Source organism: Gouania willdenowi, chromosome 1 (genome assembly GCF_900634775.1).
Source record: "Gouania willdenowi chromosome 1, fGouWil2.1, whole genome shotgun sequence".
Taxonomy (NCBI): domain Eukaryota; kingdom Metazoa; phylum Chordata; class Actinopteri; order Blenniiformes; family Gobiesocidae; genus Gouania; species Gouania willdenowi.
Window position 1 is genome coordinate 9,398,412 of NC_041044.1, and position 21,018 is coordinate 9,419,429.

The 21,018-nt window shown below is 39.1% G+C and overlaps 3 protein-coding genes across 4 annotated transcripts in view; 2 read left to right on the top strand and 1 right to left on the bottom strand.

Moving 5' to 3' along the window:
• Window positions 1–5,211: 5,211 nt before the first annotated feature.
• On the top strand, window positions 5,212–13,267 carry c1h6orf120 (chromosome 1 C6orf120 homolog). Its single transcript, XM_028443646.1, has 2 exons — window positions 5,212–5,301; window positions 10,555–13,267. The coding sequence occupies exon 2, from the start codon at window positions 10,589–10,591 to the stop codon at window positions 11,144–11,146; it is 558 nt and encodes a 185-aa protein (XP_028299447.1). The 5' UTR covers window positions 5,212–5,301; window positions 10,555–10,588; the 3' UTR covers window positions 11,147–13,267.
• A 4,738-nt stretch (window positions 13,268–18,005) lies between these two features.
• Window positions 18,006–18,796, bottom strand: mrpl21 (mitochondrial ribosomal protein L21). Its single transcript, XM_028452493.1, has one exon. The coding sequence runs from the start codon at window positions 18,766–18,768 to the stop codon at window positions 18,193–18,195; it is 576 nt and encodes a 191-aa protein (XP_028308294.1). The 5' UTR covers window positions 18,769–18,796; the 3' UTR covers window positions 18,006–18,192.
• Window positions 18,797–19,589: 793 nt separating this feature from the next.
• wipf2a (WAS/WASL interacting protein family, member 2a) overlaps window positions 19,590–21,018 on the top strand; it is a 41,179-nt gene continuing 39,750 nt past the window's right edge. For both annotated transcript variants that reach the window (XM_028454659.1, XM_028454666.1), the window contains exon 1: window positions 19,590–20,007. The gene's annotated coding sequence lies outside the window, so the exon portion shown is untranslated. The remainder of the gene's footprint in view (window positions 20,008–21,018) is intronic.

Consider the following 21,018-nt stretch of genomic DNA (forward strand, 5'->3'; position numbering starts at 1 on the left):
AACACTGATTAAGTAATCTGCAGCTGATTGAGCGGTTATGATGGACGAGCCGCACCAGCATGGTACTACATTGTAAACTGTGTAATGCAACTTTTTTTTTAATCCTCTAGAAGAAATGATGGAAATTTTGATGAATATCTGTTTCTTCCCAACCACCCCAAGACAGATGAACCCGAGTTGTGTTCAGTCGGACTTTGTTTAATATACGTTCACCATAAATGTGAACCATCCAGGTTCTCTGGCCAGAGCCTGAAATCAAACAAAGACCCTGGCCTGATGCAGTGAGTGATTGATGTAAATGTTGAGATGATCTTATATAAGAAGTAGAGTGACAAGTTTAAAAAGATGACAACACTACTTGCACCGAGGCCTTTTCACTCTGAAGTAACAAAAGGAAATGCCTCTTCCTCGGGTGGCTTAAGAGTTAACGGACCCAGCAGACCCGACAGATCCACTTTGACTTTGCAGTCCAACTCTGAAGCCTTAAAACAGGTGCACTGGTTTGTGGTTTATTGTGAAATACACTGAAGTAATGACAGGTGAAGTCCACATAACGTCAAATGTATCTAATGTGACAGAATATGCAGACTTGTTGAGCGAGTATATCTATATAGAATTTACAATTTGATGTCTTTTTTTGGAAACATCCTGGCAGTCATCCCTTTTTTGTTATATTTCTTTTTTGATAACAGCAGTTGGTGTTTATTAAAGTGAAAAAGGATTCTAAAAATTATATGAAATCATTATGTTATGATTTTGATATGTTAAGGGTTTGCACACGCCTGAGCACATTGGGAATGAATTGTGATTTGTCACTCACCGAGTTGAAGATTTTACATTACACAGAAAAATGCAGACGGCCTATATTACAGTGCGGAGGGTTGTTAAAACCTGATATACATTTTTTGAAGTGTGTGTGTGTAGAGTGTCGGGCAGTGTTTGCCTCCCAGTTTGTGGACTGTGAAGCGATGTCTCATGTTTTCTTGTCTTTGGGGATGAATCTGATCTTAGTTCAAGATGTGGAATGTCTTTGTGCTTCTGACTTTGAAGAAGAGGAAAAAGGCTGTCAAACAGGACAGCTTTGACTTTAGTGTTGCCAAGGCAAATGTAAATATGCAGTCCAATAAAGTCGAACTTGATAATACAAACAATGTCTTCCACAGGGTGTTTTTCAGTTGTTTCTAGCAGGTGGATTGGTGAAGCAGTGCTGACACTCACAGCTCATTGGTAGGTAATTAAATCATTTAGACTTGGACTTAAATGTTAAATTTTGATTTTTACAGACTTCCCTCACACATGGGCAGCGGTGCCATAGTTGTTAAGGAAGCGGGCTTGTAGTCGGAGGGTCACTGGTTTGAATCTCACCTGGGCCATCACTGTGGGATGTTGAGCAAGTCCTTTAAGCTACACTGTGGCTGCCCACTGCTCCTCATGGATGGGTTAAATGCATACAAAGAATGTAATGTACTGTATGTACCTGAACATACATGACAAAGTGTGTATATATATATACATTTTTTTTTTTTTTTTCCCAAGAGATAAAAAAGAAGAAACAAAATTGTCAGATTAAATATTTGCGCTGAATGAGAGGAAAGTGTTTTTGACCATTTAGGAAACATTGCAACTTTTATCTGAAACTGGCTGAAACTCTTTTTTCTTAGATTAGGGGTGGCAAACTTCAGTCCTCGAGGGCTGGATTCCTAAGACTTTTAGATGTGTCCCTGCTCCAACACACCTGGTTGAAACCAATATGTTATCATCAAGCTCTACAGAAGCATAATAATGAGCCATTCATTTGATTCAGGTGTGTTGGAGCAGGGACACATCTAAAAATCTCAGGAATCTGGCCCTCGAGGACTGGGTTTCACCACCCCTGACGTGGATTGTAAAACAATGAGTGCCCATGAGCCAGATTTCCAGTCTTGCCTTATCTAATTGTCCTTTCACTGTTGTGGGCTGCTCCACCTTTGATAGCTCTGGTTAGGTATGGTATTCCTCAGGGCTCTGTTGTAGACCTACTTTTGATTATTTCATTTTTATTTTTCATACATACAGTGGGGCGAAAAAGCACTTAGTCAGCCACCAATTGTGCAATTTATCCCACTTAAAAAGGGCCTGTAATTTTCATCATAGGTTTACCTCAACTATGAGAGACAAAATGAAAAAAAAAAAAAAATTACATTGTAGGATTTTTAATGAATTAATTTGTAAATCCCTCGGTAAAATAACTATTTGGTCATCTACAAGCAAGCAAGATTTCTGGCTCTCACAAACCTGTAACTTCTTCTTTAAAAGGCCCCTCTGTCCTCCACTTGTTACCTGTATTAATGACACCTGTTTGAACTTGTTATCAGTGTAAAAGACACCTGTCCACAACCTCAAACAGTCACAGTCCAAACTGTCACACTCCAAACTCCACTATGGCCCAAACCAAAGAGCTGTCAAAGGACACCAGAAACAAAATTGTAGACCTGAACCAGGTTGGGGAGACTGAATCGACAATAGGTAAGCAGCTTGGTGTGAAGAAATTAACTGTGGGAGCAATTAATAGAAAATGGAAGACATACAAGACCACTGATAATCTCCCTCGATCTGGGGCTCCACGCAAGATCTCACCCCGTGGGGTCAAAATAATCACAAGAACTGTGAGCAAAAATCACAGAACCACACGGGGGACCTAGTGAATGACCTGCAGAAAGCTGGGACCAAAGTTACAAAGGCTACCATCAGTGACACACTACGCCGCCAGGGATTCAAATCCTGCAGTGACAGACGTGTCCCCCTGCTTAAGCCAATACATGTCCGGACCCATCTGAAGTTTGTTAGAGAGCATTTGGATGATCCACCAGAGGACTGGGCAAATATCATATGGTCAGATGAAACCAAAATAGAACTTTTTGGTAAAAACTCAACTCGTCGTGTTTGAAGGAGAAAGAACACCATACTTACTGTAAAGCATGGGGGTGGTACCATCATGCTTTAGGGCTGTTTCACTGCAAAAGGACCAAGACGACTGATCCGTGTAAAGGAAAGAACGAATGGGGCCATGTATCGTGAGATTTTGAGTGAAAACCTCCTTCCATCAGCAAGGTCATGAAACATGGCTGGGTCTTTCAGAACGACAATGATCCCAAGCACACCGCCCGGGCAATGAAGGAGTGGCTTCGTAAGAAGCATTTCATGGTCCTGGAGTGGCCTAGCTTGTCTCCATATCTCAACCCCATAGAAAATCTTTGGAGGGAGTTGAAAGTTCGTGTTGCCCAGAGACGGCCTCAAAACATCACTGCTCTAGAGGAGATCTGGGCCAAAATACCAGCAACAGTGTGTGAAGACTTGCAGAAAACTTTTGACCTCTGTCATTGCCAACAAAGGGTTCATTACAAAGTATTGAGATGAACTTTTGTTATTGACCAAATACATATTTTCCACCATAATTTGCAACTAAATTAAATAAAAAATTATACAATGTGATTTTCTGGATTTTATTTTCTCATTTTGTCTCTCATAGTTGAGGTATACCTATGAAAATTACAGGCCTCTCTCAACTTTTTAAGTGGGAGAACTTGCACAATTGGTGGCTGACTAAATACTTTTTTGCCCCACTGTATGTTGCCACTGAGGCACATTATTCGTCAACATGATATTCACGTGCACATTCCTGTAAAAACTATTTCAGGTCAACTGTTACCAGTGTTGAGAAGGTTATTTTCAAAATGTAATCAGTTATTGATTACAGATTACATGCCCAAAAATGTAATTTGTAACGTAATCCCTTTACATATTACTAAATTTGAGTACTGTAATCTGATTAGTTGGATTACTTCCACATAAAGTTGATTTTGTAAGTGTAGGAATGCAGTCATTGTTGAGAAGAATAAAGAGGACTATTGTAAATACAACATCCTCTATAGGTGCTGAAGGTAACATCCTTCACAGTAATTACACACACATAATAATCATCTGTTTTAAATATAATGTGTGAAGTCTACTAGTCTATTCAAACAACCATGTTAGCACATCATGGCGGACTTGGTTTGTAAGGAAAACTACTACAATGCAAATAGTTTTTTTTATAATGACATTTTGGCTTCTGGAAAAAGTTGCATTGCATTGCCATGTTTACCTGCAAAACTGAGAAGTAATGTTGTGTAATCTATTGATTTTAACAATGTACCTGTAATCAGGTTACCAACTTTTTAAACTGTAACAGATTACAGTTACTCATAAATTGTAATCTGATTACGCAATGCTATTACATGTAAGCCGTTACTTCCCAACACTGATTGAGACACATCACATCCTTTATCCTGAGCTTGCCTCCCTACATTGGCTACTACTGAAATAAAGGATAGATTTGTACATTTTACTTACTTTAAAAACTTTAATTACCCATGCCCCTTGGTGCAAGCAAAACTACAAGTATAATGTGACCAATTGCACACTAAGGTAAATAGGTTTAAATGATCATCTTTGAAAGCACCTGAACATAATTTTTATTTTATATGCAACTTTCATACAATGCGTAACGCATACTTTAAAACATATGACCCTTGGGCCGAGGCTGTCACTAAGATTTCCAATGCTTTGTTTTTTCTGCAAGTTATAAATTCAGCCTGTCAACCTGAAAAGGGGGAGATGAACACCATTGTCATCCATTTTTATTGTTCAGCCTAAATCAAGTGAAATTAAAATAGTTATTTCTAAATGTTTTCAGCCTGTTTGCTATTCTGTAACTGGACTCTACCTCAGTATTTTTCGAACAGGGGCATGTGAGCAGATTACAGGATGTACATGGAAACATTTATCAGTTTCCAATTATTCTCATTTCTAATAGGCCAGTAAATAAGTAGGGTTTCATCTATGTGGATTGTAGAAAAGGTCCCCCACTCAACAATAACCTTTGATACAACTCTTTACAAATCACAATAAAAGCCATAATGCCAGGAAAACATGAACAAATTGCTTACATTTTTGATTACTATTACTTTTGACACAAACAAAATACGCCTCTTTTTAACTGCATAAAACAAATATGACAGGGTACGTAAGATACAGTGTACACAAGACTAAAAGGGTTGGAACATTGAATTAGGGCACTGTTAGCTACTAGTGTAGATAATGAGTTATGGATTCTCACTTGATTGACAATACGAAAAAAAATCGGGTAACCAATCACAGCCTCCTGGTCAGTAGGTGTCGCCATTGTGCGTCACGTTGATTGAACCATTCTTAAATGTGAGCCTGAAGAAGTAAACTTTGAGGCTGAGTCAGTGAATATGCAGCCGAGGAAACGACAGCAGTGTGAGTGCATAGTGACTTTTATAATTACCTCAATTTAATAACAAAATAGTGTATGTTTATGAAGCGTTACCGTGTTCTAATGATCTACAGCCTAAGCGTTGGAAGCTGGTTTCAAGCAGACAGTGAGCTGCATTAGCTTCGGGAAGCTAACGAACTATTTTAGGAGGCTACTGTTTTAGCACAGCGACAACAGCTAATTGCTAAGTAGAGCACACAAGAAAGTAGTTTCTTTTTTAATCAGTTTTAAAAAAAATTTAAAAAAAAGCTCGCTACAACATATTGTTTTTAAGTCCTGTTGGTGCGGCTCGTTGTAGTTGTTCTCTTAGGTGTTAGCATGTTAGCGTGATAGTGTGAGCCCGTCAGAGTTATTAAGGTGTGTTATTTAATGTGTGTACAGTCGGTGGTTAACCCGGAGCTACAAGCATTAAACAGGTATAGTCAGCAGTGAATCCAGCGTCCTTTGGAACAAGGGTCGAAGTCTGCAGAGGTGTTATTTTTATCTCCAGTGGAAGGAACTGAGTCGGTCTGTCACGCAGAAACATGGTGAACACTCTGGACAGATAACGTGAACCAAGAGGTGGGACAGACTGGTGTTGCTTTAATTTTAACAAACTTGAGTTTGAGGAGATAAAAAAAAAAAACAAACTCATTTGGATCTGAAGTTGGCCGAACCAGTAAACACAGCATAACTAGTGGTGAGACAAAAGACACTTTACGATATGATAGACGAAAATGAGCTTGTGATAACCATACAATACGATGTTTTGGAAAGGGAAAAAAGATAAATGCCTTAATTTAGCTTTAACTCTGGGCATACCTGCATAATGCCGGTGGGTGTGACCTTTTCAGCTCAATAGGAATATAAACAATAACATAAAGGCCGTGGCTATTCGTACGGAAACTACCAATCGACTCCACTTCTATCCGTAAGGAGCCCCCCCTCATTGGCCATTTTAGACCACTTGACCAGGTGACGTGTACGCAGTGGCCCCTCATTGGCCAGTTTAGGTGACGTGACAGGTGACTAAAAGTTTCTTTTTTTTTTTTTTTTAAAGCTCAAATTTAGTTTTAGCTTCCAGGCTAACCCTTTCATTTGAGCCCTAACTGAGGAAATACCCTAAAATTTTTTTTTTTTTTTTTTTTTTGTATATGTATTTTTAAAGATGTAATTTGCTGTGTTAAATATTTAAGAATGAAAAAAAATATATATATATATCTATGTCAAAAGCAGAATTTGAACATAGTAGTAATAATAATTGAAGCGGAAGGAAGGATCTTTAAGTTAGACCACTCTGCCATCCCGACACAGTGAAAACACAGGCACATTACGCTTATGTAGAAAAAGTCCAGAAAACATACGTTTCCTTATCAAGAAAAGAAAAGAAAAAGAGAAGCACCATTATTTACAACAAACAGCTGTTCAGACTGGTACCATATGGCACTGAGTTTAACCTTAGCCAGGCTCATGATGATAATGTTGGTACTCTCATCAAGGCGACAAATGAATTTGTGGATCAAACAACGCAAGGTTGCCTGAAATGTTTTGATCCTTGCAGACACAAACAGATGACTTGCACTTTCCATTTTGGCCTTTTTCAGTAGAATCATTAAACAGTCATTGTAGGCTATATTGAGTTTCCTTATGCTGGCTCGTTTATAAATTGACCATAGGTGTGCTGTATATAATCCAGTACATGTATGCTTTAAACAATGTCTTTTTTACATGAGCTGTACATGCACCAAACTTACGTACAAGCATATTAGCCTGTGCATACATCATGCAACACTGTCTGTAGATATCTACATCATCTGACAGATTTATTTATTTATTTTTTTATTTATTCAGTTCATTTCCGACATGGTTGCAATCACAGAAATTCACTTTGACATTCAGAGCAGAAATGACATCGTCACTTTTTTTTTTTTTTTTTTTTTTTTGTCTTTTTGCATGCCGGAAAGGGCGACGGAAAAAACCACCATCAGTGATGAAATGTCCCAGATATTTACATTTATTACATACATACAGATCGTTGCCACATAATACAAACTAAGGAAACTTCACATTTTTGTCTTCTTAAGTCCTACATTTCATTACAACATTTTTAGTTGCATTATATTTTATATCGGAATCATACCATATTTTGAACAGATATTAAGACGTTCCTGGAGACTTGCACTGCTTGGACATGCTCTTTTTCAACATTAGCATGTCTACATTTTCTGGCAGAAAGTGAGACACTTTGAGCATTGATAGGGCTCGATGATTTCCACGTTTACAGAATCTACCAATAAAAACGGAATCCACTGTTAAACACGAAAAGTAACGTAATGTGAATGAAACGGCGTCATCGTGAGGCAAAGGACATTTGTCTGGGGTCATTTCAGGGGACCATTCTTTCGTGGCACCCCCCATACACCTCCAGGTCTTGAGCTAAACACATCGAAACGGCCACCTGAAGACTGCCAAAAAAACCACTGTACAGAAGATCTATGAGAAAAAGTTGTCTGTGGGCGAGACCACTCATACCAGGGATTGTGGTGTCATAACTGTCGTATGTTAATGATAACTTAATAGCTTCTAATACTGTAGAATATTCTGGGCGCGAGTGGTGAAATAACTGATGCATCCTTGTGTTGATTTATTTTTGTCTAATCATTCCGGTTTGGAATGAAGTCATCAGGATTATTTAAATTAAGTTTATCAAAACTTAGTCAACAAACCTGCTCAGATTCAGTACAATTTTCATCTACCTTTTAATTGTAGCTTATACATGGTTTTAAATTAGGGGTGTCCTGATCCGATATCGGATACCTGTCCAATATCAGCCAGAAAACTAATATCAGATTTTATCGCACTGCATCTAAAATCTCTGATATATATTATATTTATTCAATTGTAGAATAATGTAGATATTATGTTGAAAGTTAAAATGTATGTAACCTATTGGTTAATAATAAATGGGTCAGTGTTTGTCATACCTACCGTTCTCTGTTTGAGTAACATCAGTTGATCAAGCCTTTTCTATAGGGATGCACTGAATATTTGGTGGCCAAATATATCTGGCCGAATATTGCAAAAAAAGCCACATTCGGCCTTCGGTTTCATGAGTTAAAAGCAAGGCCGAATAGTAGCATGTGATGCAATCAAATAACTTGCTGTGATTTTGAGTCAGAAAAGTGTGTGCGCGTTGCTGCAGGTGCAGCAGCAGCTCCTCCTTTCCACACAAACACAGCCAGATTCTCTCCTTTCCGCTTAAAAGTTGGAAGCCGTCCAATTTCACAACCAAATCGTTGTTAGCGCTGTGAGCGATGAATCTGTAAACATCCCCATCGTTTCCTCCTTACGCTACACCGGGTCTCGCTGCATAGGCTGGTGTAGCATTAGCACAGAGTGCTAACAGCTGATGTGTGTAAACAATGGGTCCATGGCTTCAAGTAGTGACTCCCAACACGATCAGCAGCAGAAAAAGTAGTGCAGTTTGGGCGTCCAGTAGTGCACTCTGCATTTACATATATGGCAATAAAGTACAATATATATTCTATATTAAACCGCAGTGTTTGTTTTAGCTGTTAAATAGTTGGAGAGGGAGGAGCTCACATTCTAGGAGGTGTTAGGTGACGTCACCTGCCAACGTGGGCAAAATCCAACTTGCTCATTTAAAGTTGAGTTTTTACATAATGTGGAATAACAAGGGAGGGAGGAAACTTTTTCGACTTTGGCTGTCTGAATGAGGCTAAAGGGATGTATATCACCGTAGCAAAACTTTAATGCACTTTAGGTTTTTTTTATTTATTTTTTTATGCATGTTTTGTTTTATTTGAAGGGCTAATATAAATGAAAAACTTTCTTATGCTTTTTTTTCCTAAAGCAAAGGCTACTGGAATATTTAAAAATTGTCAATATTCAATAAACATTTACTTTCTTAAAAAAAACATGTCTAAAAATGTATTCTAGGCTATTTATGCACTATTAAAAAAAATAGTGAAAAACTTAACCACATTCGGTATTCAGCCAAGCGTTTATATTTTATTTGGGTTCAGCCACAAATTTTCATTCCGGTGCATCCCTACTTTTCTAACATTCCACACTACAAAATAAGTAATCAAAATATGTATGGTATGTGCTGATATCGCATCAATATTGGTATTGTATTGACCAATATCGGTTTCGCATCGGAAGTGAAACAGTTCTATTGGAACATCCCTATTTTAAATTACACTTTTATGCGGACTTACATTTTTGTTTAATTAATTAAATATTGTTTTCTTATTATTTATTTTGTTTCCTCACAGGAGTTGAAAACCTATGTTTTCTGGAAAAAAGATGAAATATTTCTTAAAAAAAACAACGAAATTAAAAAAATATATAGATATGTGGGAATTTGGAAAAAAATTAAATGGAATTTGGAAAATATTAAATAGATTTTATTAGGCCCAACATTGACTGTCTCCTGCAGTTGAAAAGAAATGCTTGCGTGGGACAGATGTAGCAGGGATGGAAAGGTGTGCTGAAAATAACATGTAAAGAATGATATTGTCCCAAAACATGCTTGTGAGGCATTTCTGTGTCATGTTGGGGCCTTCTTTTAAATGGAGGGGAAAATGGCTCAGGTTGCTTTTTTGAGAAAGTGAATTCAGTTTTTGCTGTCCCTTTTCTGGGTTCAAGGAAATTTGGAGGCCCTATCTGTCAGTCTTTTTACCCCCACAATTCGATGGGACGTTGTTCTTGAATTTTACAACTACATTGTCCTGCAGCAGACGGACAATGACGAAGAAATATTTCAACACTATATTTGATTATGTCACTACATCAACATCGTCCCTGTCTGCATCATGATGCATTTTAAAAGGATTATTTATACATTATACATCATTTTAACACTAAAATCTGATCATGAACTGTTGATAAAGCTCTAAACTTTCTGGTTTCTCCTTCCAACCTGCTTTTTGTAGGTGGGGCTTATCACTTGATCTATACACACAGTCAGAATAGCTTCTAGTCCATTAAAGCTAAAACTCTCGGAGATTACATAGAACATGTCATTAGGTGTCCCTGGTAAAGGTTCGTCTCTCAGAACCCTTTGACTGACCAGTTATCCTACAGGTTTTAATAGCCAATCAAATATTAGTTTCTCATTGTGGCCTCCCTGGTTTTGTTTCGCCTGCCCTAAATTCAGCACAGTTTTGGATTCTCAACTTGTGGGAGTGGCATCTGACCGGTTTCTCTAATCAGTATGTGGTCCTGTTTTTCAGGCTGTCCGGTGACTGACTGACAAATGCCTTCATCATGACGCTGAGCTGCAGTGTGCTGCTTGTCGCCCTCCTGCTGTTCCAGGCCCCAAGCCTCCTGACCCTCGCCGAGGACAACAGCATCCCTGGAGAGTGGGTGCTGCTTCACGTGGTCCAGGGCCACATCGGGGCCGGGAACTACAGCTACCTGCGGCTGAACCATGACGGGAGAATCATCCTACACATGCAGAGCCTCAAAGGAGACGCGGACCTGTACGTGTCAGACAAAACCCTGCACCCGAACTTTGATACCTACAAGCTGCAGTCAGTCACATGTGGTCCTGACATGGTGGTGGTGCCTGGGGACTTCACTCGGCCGGTGGGCATCGGGATCTATGGCCACCCCTCCTACTTGGAGAGTGAGTTTGAAATGCGAGTGTTTTACGATCAGACGGTGCCCCAGGACCCATTTGATACGGACTCTTATGCTTCTGAGGGTGAGCGGAACGAGATGAAATCCCCTCACAGAGCTGAGGAAGACTTTCAGGAGGAAGAGTCCATCTTTTGGACCATTCTAATTGGACTTTTAAAGATCGTACTAGAAATTCTGTTTTGAGATTTGTGTCTGTGAGAGAAAATAATTCTACTTTTGGTTGAGCTATAATCTTAAAAAGGATGAGAGAAATGTTCATGCAACTTCAGTGGGAGGAGCAACTCTCTGGAGACTTAAATGTGAATTAGGTTTTGTTAATTGCTCACACATGCTAATGATAACACTCCACCTCTGTAATGGCTAGGGTACGTTGGTAAAGGAATATAAACATTCTGCAGATCTTAATTTAATGCATTTTGAATTTGTGCTTTGAAACCAGTTTGTGGTGCTAAATTTGTTGTTTCGGTAAGTTTACCACATACACCAATTTTTTTCTAATAACTACACAAATTTGGCTGCAAAAGAAGGCGGGAATTGTAACCTTGCAAGGTGGTGAACGACTGTCTAGTTAACTGACAGCATTGTTATAAAATCTTGTTTCCCAGTTTGAGATATTTGAATATACTGTTGTCACAGATATTTCATGTTTTTGTAAAAACGTTACTAGAGGTTTCACATCATCGTACGGAAGCTGCTAATGATGAAAAAGATGGAAGCAGCATGTTGAATGCTCAGTGGTTTGAGGATACATCACTACAGCGTGTCTTTTAAAACTTCTTTTTTACCTTCTTTCTCAGTCTCAGCAGTCTCACATCAGCTAGCATCACGTTAGCAACATTTGAAGGGTTTTTGTAGCTAAAGAAGTAGCAGAGTTAAAAGACTCACCAGAAGCCCCCAGAGAGGTATTACATCATCATGTCAAATGTGAACATTAACAGCATAGTTGGGTTGGAGGTGGAGCATTCATGTTGATTCAGTTAAATATTCCTCTGTTGCAACCAAACAAAATGGAACAGCAAGAACCCAAAACAATGAACTTGGTGACATAAACCAGAATAATATGCCATATGTTGTCCAAATCTACAGATAAGTGGATTGTGCTTGGGTCGGTTATGCAATATAGACAAAAAAGTGGAATTTTTATGGAAAAATAAAAAATCTGGTGCAGATCTGATAACCTAAAGACAACTACCCAGAAGAAGGATCTGGATGAGGAAGCCAGTCCAGAACCTTTACAGATGATCTTGTAGAGAATTGTAAATTGAGCTCAACAAGTAAACTTAAAAAAATAAATGTACTATAGTGTTTTCTCTAATGCTAGTCTTCTGCTCGGCAATAGGATAATTATTGAAAAATCTGGCAACACTCCCACAGTCCATTAACCTGCTTATAGTCACATTTATAAACTGGTCAGAGTAAATGACACATAGTGATCAGGATAGGCAGGTATCAGAGTGGACCAGATGTTAAATTGGACCTTCAATAGAATATCACTCACTGTCCAATTTATTTTGTTACACTAATTGAACTGCCTAATGACAAATGACATCAATCACAAAGACGCACTTATAATTGACATAAAAGCAACAAAATCTTTTTGTCAAATTGAACCAGCTTTCACTTTCAAAACTACAACTGTTTGATTTTACACATAATGACACCAAATGATGTGCTGTTTGATAGAGGAAACCTGGAAGTGTTTGGATGATTTTGGATTTTTGTAAAGACTGTCAGTGTTTATCTGCTTCACAGTCCTTTGTGGAACCGTAGATGACCATGAGGAGGAGGAAAGATGTTACTGTGGCTGTGTAAATGTCCTACAGTACAAGATGTACGTGTCTCTTAACACAGATGTTACTGATGTATTAATCAGTTTGGTCTGTTGATGGGAGCACCTGTCTGTACGAACGTACCCAGAGGCTGTGTAGGAGTGGATATACTGGTTCATATGAACAGCACTGCGCAGCTAAATATAACAGTGACAACTTAAAAGCGATGCTAATATTTAAGTGTTGTAATACATAATTTAAATCTGTACCTCAACAGAAAGTCAGTTGTTCTGTTCGGGGATGCAGGAGCCTGATTTACAGTAGCTTAGAAGGCAAAGGCAGGGTACACCCAGGGCACATTTCCAGCTCATAACTTCGACCTAATTAACTGAACATGTTTAGAACTTCAGAAGTAAACTCTTTGGTTACCAGCTTTATTGTAAATATACTCTGCTCCACCCAGACAACAAACAGTGAGTGTTGTCTCATGACTGAATATGTCCATACAGGGTGGTTTTCAGTAAAGCAGATTAAAGCAAAAATAAATAAAGTGAAAAATTATTTTTTAAAGAAGAGTTTGTGGAAGAAGCTGTGTCTTCGCTTTAGTCTGAATTGAGATGGATTTCTTTGTCACAGAAACCAGCTGCAAACTTAAATGCTAAAATAAAAGGTCATCAGGGCATGTAGCAACTTCAACTAGATCAGACTGAACTACAACAGCAGCCTGCTACTCTGAAAAATCCTGAAAAGATGTGATTGATTTTTATTATAATTATTTAGACTCCAAATAGTTCATTTATTCCTATTGACATGACTTGCTGACAGCATTGAGCTTTGGCCTCTCAGTGTGTTTCTGCCTGTTAAAATATTATAGCTTCTGATTTCATCATAACCTCCAGAACTGGAATCTTAAAACAACGGGAAGTTGTTATTACTGTCCAGAAATGTCCAACAGTGCCTTCAGACCAGCTCTGGGAACACTGGGAACAGTCAGGTTTAAAAATAAAATAAAATAAATGATGTTTTGCAACTTTTGTCATTTGGCTGGTTTTTTTTTCTCAAGTGACTCAAATTGTATTCTGTTTTCGGGCATCTTTAAATGCTGCTTATTCTGTTGTGGATTGAAGATATGTATGCTAATTAAGGCTGTGGGACTATTTCAGTTTGCTACATAATCTCAGACAGACACCTGAAAAACCCCACAATATTTGGAGACAACCTAGACTTGTGTTGAGAGAGCGTTCAAACTCATTTTATAAAAACCTAGACCTGTGTTGATTCAAACCCTGCTCCTCAAGTCAAGAGCTCACATTTGTGCTGCAGTTTCCTCTCTTTCCCATGCAGACATTTAAGCCATTACTGTGACATGTCTTCAAAAATGTTACGGCCAATTCCTCTTATAAGTAATTTTAGACCCCACAGGCATGTAGACCTTTAAACAGTACATACAGCATGAAGAAATGTTATAGTTCTCACCTGGTTTGTTTTACCCTCAATAACCTTTATTGACAAACCATGATTAAAATGAAAGTATAATGGTTCAATTATCGTATATAATTTTACTTAAAATGATTATTTATTTTAATTTAATTACGCATTTTTGGAATGTAAAGTAATACAACATGCTTGAAAATCATATTAAAGTGCTTTCAGAGAGACAAAATAATGAGGTAACAAAACTAAATACAAAAATGCATAATTTGTGCAATGAAACCTGTTCTAAAGAGGTCACTTTGACTTGTTCCAAGTGTATTGCAAAAACGTTAGTCTGAATACATTTTTGTCTCATTAAGGACAACCTTGAGGTGCTGATTTTGCATCAGATTCAACAACTTTGGGATGTGCAGATAAAAAACCACCTCAAAACTGACACAATTTAAAACATGTCAAACAAAGGCCACATTCGGCTCCTTGGAGTTTGCAGAATTTTCAGGAATACTAATGATTATTAGGTAATATAAATAATTTCGTACCAGGTATACTTTATAGAAAATGTAATGACAATGTTGTAAAATTCATACACTTTAATATGGAACTGGTCCTCCTTTTGCAGCTATAAGCGTCCACTCTTGTTGGAAGATTTTCTAAAATATCTCTAAAAGTCGTACCATCTTTGCTCAGAGTGTCGCTGAAAAACTGATCGAACCCTTTGTTGAATCTAGACTATTTGTTGTACCTCTTTACTGTCAGGATTTCCCAGTAACTCAATAAAAGTCTCCCGTTGATCATAATGGTGCAGCTACTAACAGCAGAAAGCATATTTCTCTAGTATGACCTTCTCTTCATTGGCTTCCTGTAAAATCTAAAATAGAAGTTAACATCCTCCTGATCCCATTCAAAGCTCCTAATGATTAAGAACCATTTTAGACCTATTAGTGCGCGATTGTCCAGGTAACACTTTGCTCTTAGTTTGCCGGTTTACTGAAAGTTCCTATTGTAGCTAAAAGTTAAATGTGGACAGAGTGTGCAGCTATCAGGAGCCCAGTCTCTACTGCAGTATGGTATTCTATCCACCCTTTAAGGATGAAATAAAAACCTACTTATGAGGCCGGGCTACTGGACTCAAAACGCCTCTCACTTTGTTGTTCTTGTTGTTGTGTACACGAGTCAAAATTGCTCCTCTGTTACTCATGAACGGATTGGGCTGAAATTTGGTAGGTATAATCTATGGATGTGTACGCATCGACGCTCGGAGCCTGATTTTTGATTTGGGGCCCAGGGGGGCCCCTTGAAAAAAAATAAAATAACTATTGTCGATTTCTCATTTATTTGCGAGTCAAACATTACAAACATTATTTCCGGTAATTTCCTAATTTATGGGAACATCAATTTTATATAGTGCTTTTTCATAGACACTCAAAGTCACTTTACAGAATTAAGGCATTATTCTTTCACTCCACACTTAGTGGTGGTAAGCTACTATTGGGGAGACTGACAGGAGCGAGGGCGCTATAGTGCGCCATAAGCCCCTCCAACCATCACCAACACTCACTCACACACTATTCATACTAGGCAATGTGGGTGCAGTGCCTGATACCACTGGGGTGACTGGAATTCTCAGTGGTCTCCCATCCACCTACTAACCAGGCCCAGACCTGCTTAGCCTCCGAGATCTAACGGGATTGGGCAATGACAGGCTGGTATGGTCACATCGTCGTGTGATATATCGTTTCAAAGGTAACTCAACTTAGATTACGATTATGCCCCGCACAATTCAATTAGGGGCCCACCCCCCTTTTTTAGGCAATTCCCATTAAAGTTGTTTTCTCATTTATTTATAAGTCAAATATTGCAACAGTTGGTGGTACCGAATCATTGACACATACCAATATATGAATGGGGCCTATTACTCTGTATGTGCTACGGGGGCGCCAGGGGCCCCCCGGGGGGCCCATTTTTCAGATGACTACTCCTCCGTTAATGCTCGTTGAATCGAGCTGTAATTTTACATGAATATTCTAAGAGCAGATGTCAAGAGCCTCTCTGAGACTTTTTGAAAGGGTAATTTCTAAATCTATCAGAACATAGTTGTGTGATATATTGTTTCAAAGGTAATTCAACAAAGATGACCATTTTACGTCGCACAATTTCATTTGTTTTACTTGGTGGAAACGAGTCATTTCACTGAATTCTTGGGAACATGGTACGTGCTATTTGACGCGGAGACATTCCGCAGGCCCGGTCGTAGTTCATCAGACCAGCTCAGTTCTTTCATTCCTTTCTCCTCCTGGTTCCATCTTCCCCCACTTGGGCAAGTCTGGGGGTGGGGTGTGAGGACTACACCTAGCCCAGCTTCTTTGTCCCTACACTGTCTACCAAACCATAACCCTAACCCAGGGTTGGTGACCTTTAGCATCATAGGAGCCACTTAACAGGCTGAGATCACAGATCGATCACTATTAATACACTAATAATAAAACACACAGAGAACATACACATTATATGTTTGTATTTCTTGAATGTGTTTGTCACAGCAAAAGGCTGTGAATTAATTTATAATTTACATTCATGGATAGGAGCCAGTTTGAACAGTGGTCAATTTTTGCTGTGAAACATGAAGATCAGGTTGACGAGAGTCGTGATTAAACTGGACCCCTTTCTAACTAATGACTGCTGTGTGCAGCTGTTAACGAGTACAACCCCAAACTGAAGTGTTGTCAATGTGAGCTCCTACAGTTTGTCTGTCCAGAAAACCAATTGGGCCACACAGCTCCCAGTCTGGTTCTGATGGAGGTTTTTTCTTCTTCATTATCTCTGATGCTTGTTCATGTGGAATTTTTTTATTTTTTTTTATTATTGTTGTAAACCATACATTTATATTTTGTGATGAGTGTCTTGAGGTTACTTGTATTTAGCGTGATATAAAGTTGTGGCCCCTGGATAACAACTATTTTAACATGTGAGGTGATGGAAAATATAACACACCTTTTGCTGGTTTTATGCTTCTACTGGGGAAGTTTAGCAACCAGAGACTCAAACTGTTTATGAACCTTAACAATCCCATTGGAACAGCTGCTAATATATGTACAGATGTTTGTTTACATGCTGGTTTAAATCATTTTTCTATTCACTAACCGTTGAGAATCTTAAGCCTGAGGGCAGGGTTAGGGTACCCCATGGGCAGGATACCAGGTAGTCAGGGAGTAAACAACTGTCAGACACACACACGTTAACTGCTGTGGTCATAAAAACTCTGCTATGAACATAACACAAATGCTTTCATCTAGGCTTGGGTACTAACATATCCAGATTTCTATTCTGGCAATATCGAAAATTGCAATATCTTTGTCTATGATATTTTTTTTTATTTTATAGCCTATTTTGTATTGAAATACTCATTTTAGGAGTCGCTCCTATACTACTTCTCACAACAGCGTGAAAAGCAGTTGGATTGTTGAGTGCATCCTAACCCAGACCTTCCTCGAAACAAGCTCACTCACACGTGCTGTCCCTTAAAAGAGATAAAGACTAAAGTGACACATATTGTGCAGCTGTTTGCTAATAAATGTGCTCGTCTGGCATTTTGCATGAGCAAATTTGAACCAGAATTGTCTTTCTGGTAATGCCTTGAGTCAAAAATATTGAGATTTTTTTTTTAATCATATATCGCCATTTTGAGAAGAAAATATCAAGCTATGAATTCTGTCCATATTGCCCAGCCCTATAACGGTTGAGCAAATTCACTACTTAACCACTTCATGAAAAACAGACCATCTCATTCAATTTAATGAACCCAATCAATTTGGAGACAGCAAGCAAAAGAGAGCCTCAGATTGTATCTGGAAACACACATTTTAATAAAGCTGGTTGATCACTTCAGGTGACTGTAGAACAATCACCAACATCAAAGTTGTCCACTTTAGGTTTTCTTCGGTGCACATACACGGAATACTACACGTTTGTGTGTGCGTGTGTTCAGAGTTACACAAATGCACGTGAGTGAGAGGGTCCACATCTCCATCATGTGAGTCTGGGGGCCAGATCGATGCTGTTGATCCTCAGCACGGTCTGTGGCTGGATGAGGATCTTCTTGCGATGGAAGCTGCGCCTCTTGTGGAACTCCATGTGCACTTTGGGCCAGGACTCGGTCTTTTCGATGACGGTGGCTTCCACACGGACCAGATCCTTCCCCAGCAGAGGCCTGCCGACCAACGTGAAGTTCTCCGCCCCGACCAACAGCACCTTCTCCAGCCGGATCCGGTCTCCACACTCCGCCTGCACGTGGTTCTCAAACAGGATCAGATCTTGGTCCGTGACCTTCCACTGGCGGCCGGCAAAGTGCACCACAACAAACAGTCGTCCGTAGTCTCGGTCCTGGAGGAGCTGGTTGACGGTACGAACCACTACGGAGTGTCGTTTCTGTTCCTCCGCCTCAGAGAAGTGGCTGACCTGATCGGACCACGGCGGTCTGGACAGTGAGGTCTGTGGAACCAGCTCCCCGCTAACGGAGCTCTGTGTGCGGACAGAACCGAGGATCAGTCTGTTTATAACCCTGCATGTCCTCCATAGACCGGAGGACCCACAGCGCGCCGCCATTTTTACGGAAGCTCGTTGACGTGATGTATAACCCCACTGCGCATGCGTGCGGCTTTAGCTCTCAAGTTTTTTTCCCCTGACTTTTTAACAAGATTAAGAATATAATTAATTTAAATCCAACCGATGTGTTCCCGAGGCTGAATTTTACTATGCAGAAATCAATGGAGTAGTTGTTAAAGGCATTGCATCTGGATTTAAATGATCCAGAATTGGAAAATACTTTTTTCTGCTGTCCGCTTTATTTTTAACGTTTAGTGTTTTTTAAGAAACATTGAACACCCAATACAAAATGTATTGTTATTATAGGTTATTTATTCGTTTTGTGGATGGAATGTCTGCACCATGTGTTTAAATCTTTTGCATAATTAAAAGCATTTCAAACAAGAATCTATTTGTGAAGCACAGTGCCTTTTATTTAATCAATCAAACTTTACTTAGAAAGTACTTTTCATGTATAACAAAGCAGTTCAATTTTTTTTTAATTCTCCTGAAAATTAATGGTAATAAATTTAATTTTGAATATTTTTGAAGTGTTTACACTTTGCAGCATTAATAAAACAAACCAGCTTCCCTTGTATATTTTCCCCCATTGTTTCATTAACATGGACTTCAAAACCAATACTAATATTAACATGAATTTCAAGCTTTGTTTTTTTTTAAATACCAACATTCTAAATAATAGTGTGCAGTTATTTATATAGTGCAGAAAGGGACTATTTGTATCTCACTATTGTGGTCTCGGTCTTGTAGGTTGAATCTTAGATTTACGACAGGCCTACAAACGCAGCGCCTCCATTTTGTGTCAGTGTGCGGTTTCCGGGTTTCCGTCCGAACAGGAGCGATAAAACGCAGCCCGACTCAGCGGAGGATGGCTCTGCTGCCAGCTCGGCTGTGCAGCCAAACTTTTCCTTAGCGTCATAAAACTGTTGACTGTGTCTTAAACGATATCGGGAGGCTACTGTCCTGTTATTGTTGTTTCCTGGAGCCTTTGAGACGGAGTTTGTCGGCATTTGACTGCGCTGACACTGACAGCTGGAAAGTAAACAGCTCAATGCTAAGACGCTAACAGAGACCAAAGCTAACCAGCGTTAGCCTGCTAACCTGCGGAGTTACACCTCTGCTTTCACCAGCACTGTAACCTACGTCCAAGAAACTCTTCCGACCCGGACTGCCTCTGCGTCCCATTTTATTCATGTTGTGTGGGAAGACGAGATCAAGAAACGACCAGTTTGCCCCAGGGTGAGTGAATTCCTCGCACACGGAGGCTAACTTTGACTAATGTCAGGTAGGAGTGTGTGTACCTGGGAGCGGCTGTCAGACCTGCACAGGCCTCACAGACCTCCTCAGTTTACTGACTTCACTCAGCTCAGTAATGTTCTACTGAAGCCCTGTGAGTTCTCCATATGTCAGCGTTGACAGAACTCAGAACTTTTATCATGACTATTCAATAGGTTCTAAATACCATTTAAAGATTGATGGCCTGTGGCACAGAGTCTACATAGCAAGGTAGTCTAACTGGTTCCAGTCATAATCTGGTGTAACCAATGTCTGTCTAAACCCTGAAATTACACAGAAAATTACCATTGGGTAAACTGGATCGCTTCAAGCTTAATTTTAATCAATGGAAAGAGAAAATGCAACCCTTTCTATACTCAGTATATTTATAAATGTATTAAAATATTTGTAGATGTTGGATGTGCTTGTCAAATTTGTGGGGACACGTTTCAACATCTCGTTAAACCTGCCATATTTTGAGTTCATTCATAGTTTGAGTTTCAAAGACTGAGAAGGTGATTTAATAAAATGACACCAAGCTTTTCTGTATTAAGGTCAGCCAATGTTTTTATGAACGATCTCAGCCCAGGAGCTTCTGTTGTGGCTGGTGTTTATTTGTCTGTGAACAGTTTAACTCAATAACTAATGGATGGATTAGGATGGCATTTTCAGGAAATATCCAAAATGGGATAAACCAAGTGATCGGGATCAATATCTTGACTCTAACGTTTAGGTGACTATTGCTATGGTGTGATGGGGGTCCGACTTCTTTGAGTACGTTTTAATTTACTGTATTTTTCGGAATATAAGGCGCACTTAAAATCCCTTACTTTTCTCAAAAATTGACAGTGCGCCTTATAATCAGGTACGCCTTATATATGAAATTAATATGTCAAAATGTTTTAGTACAACTTTGGTAAACTATGAAGCTGCACCTCTTGATGGATTTTTGGCACTTTAGGGCTAACGTAGTCA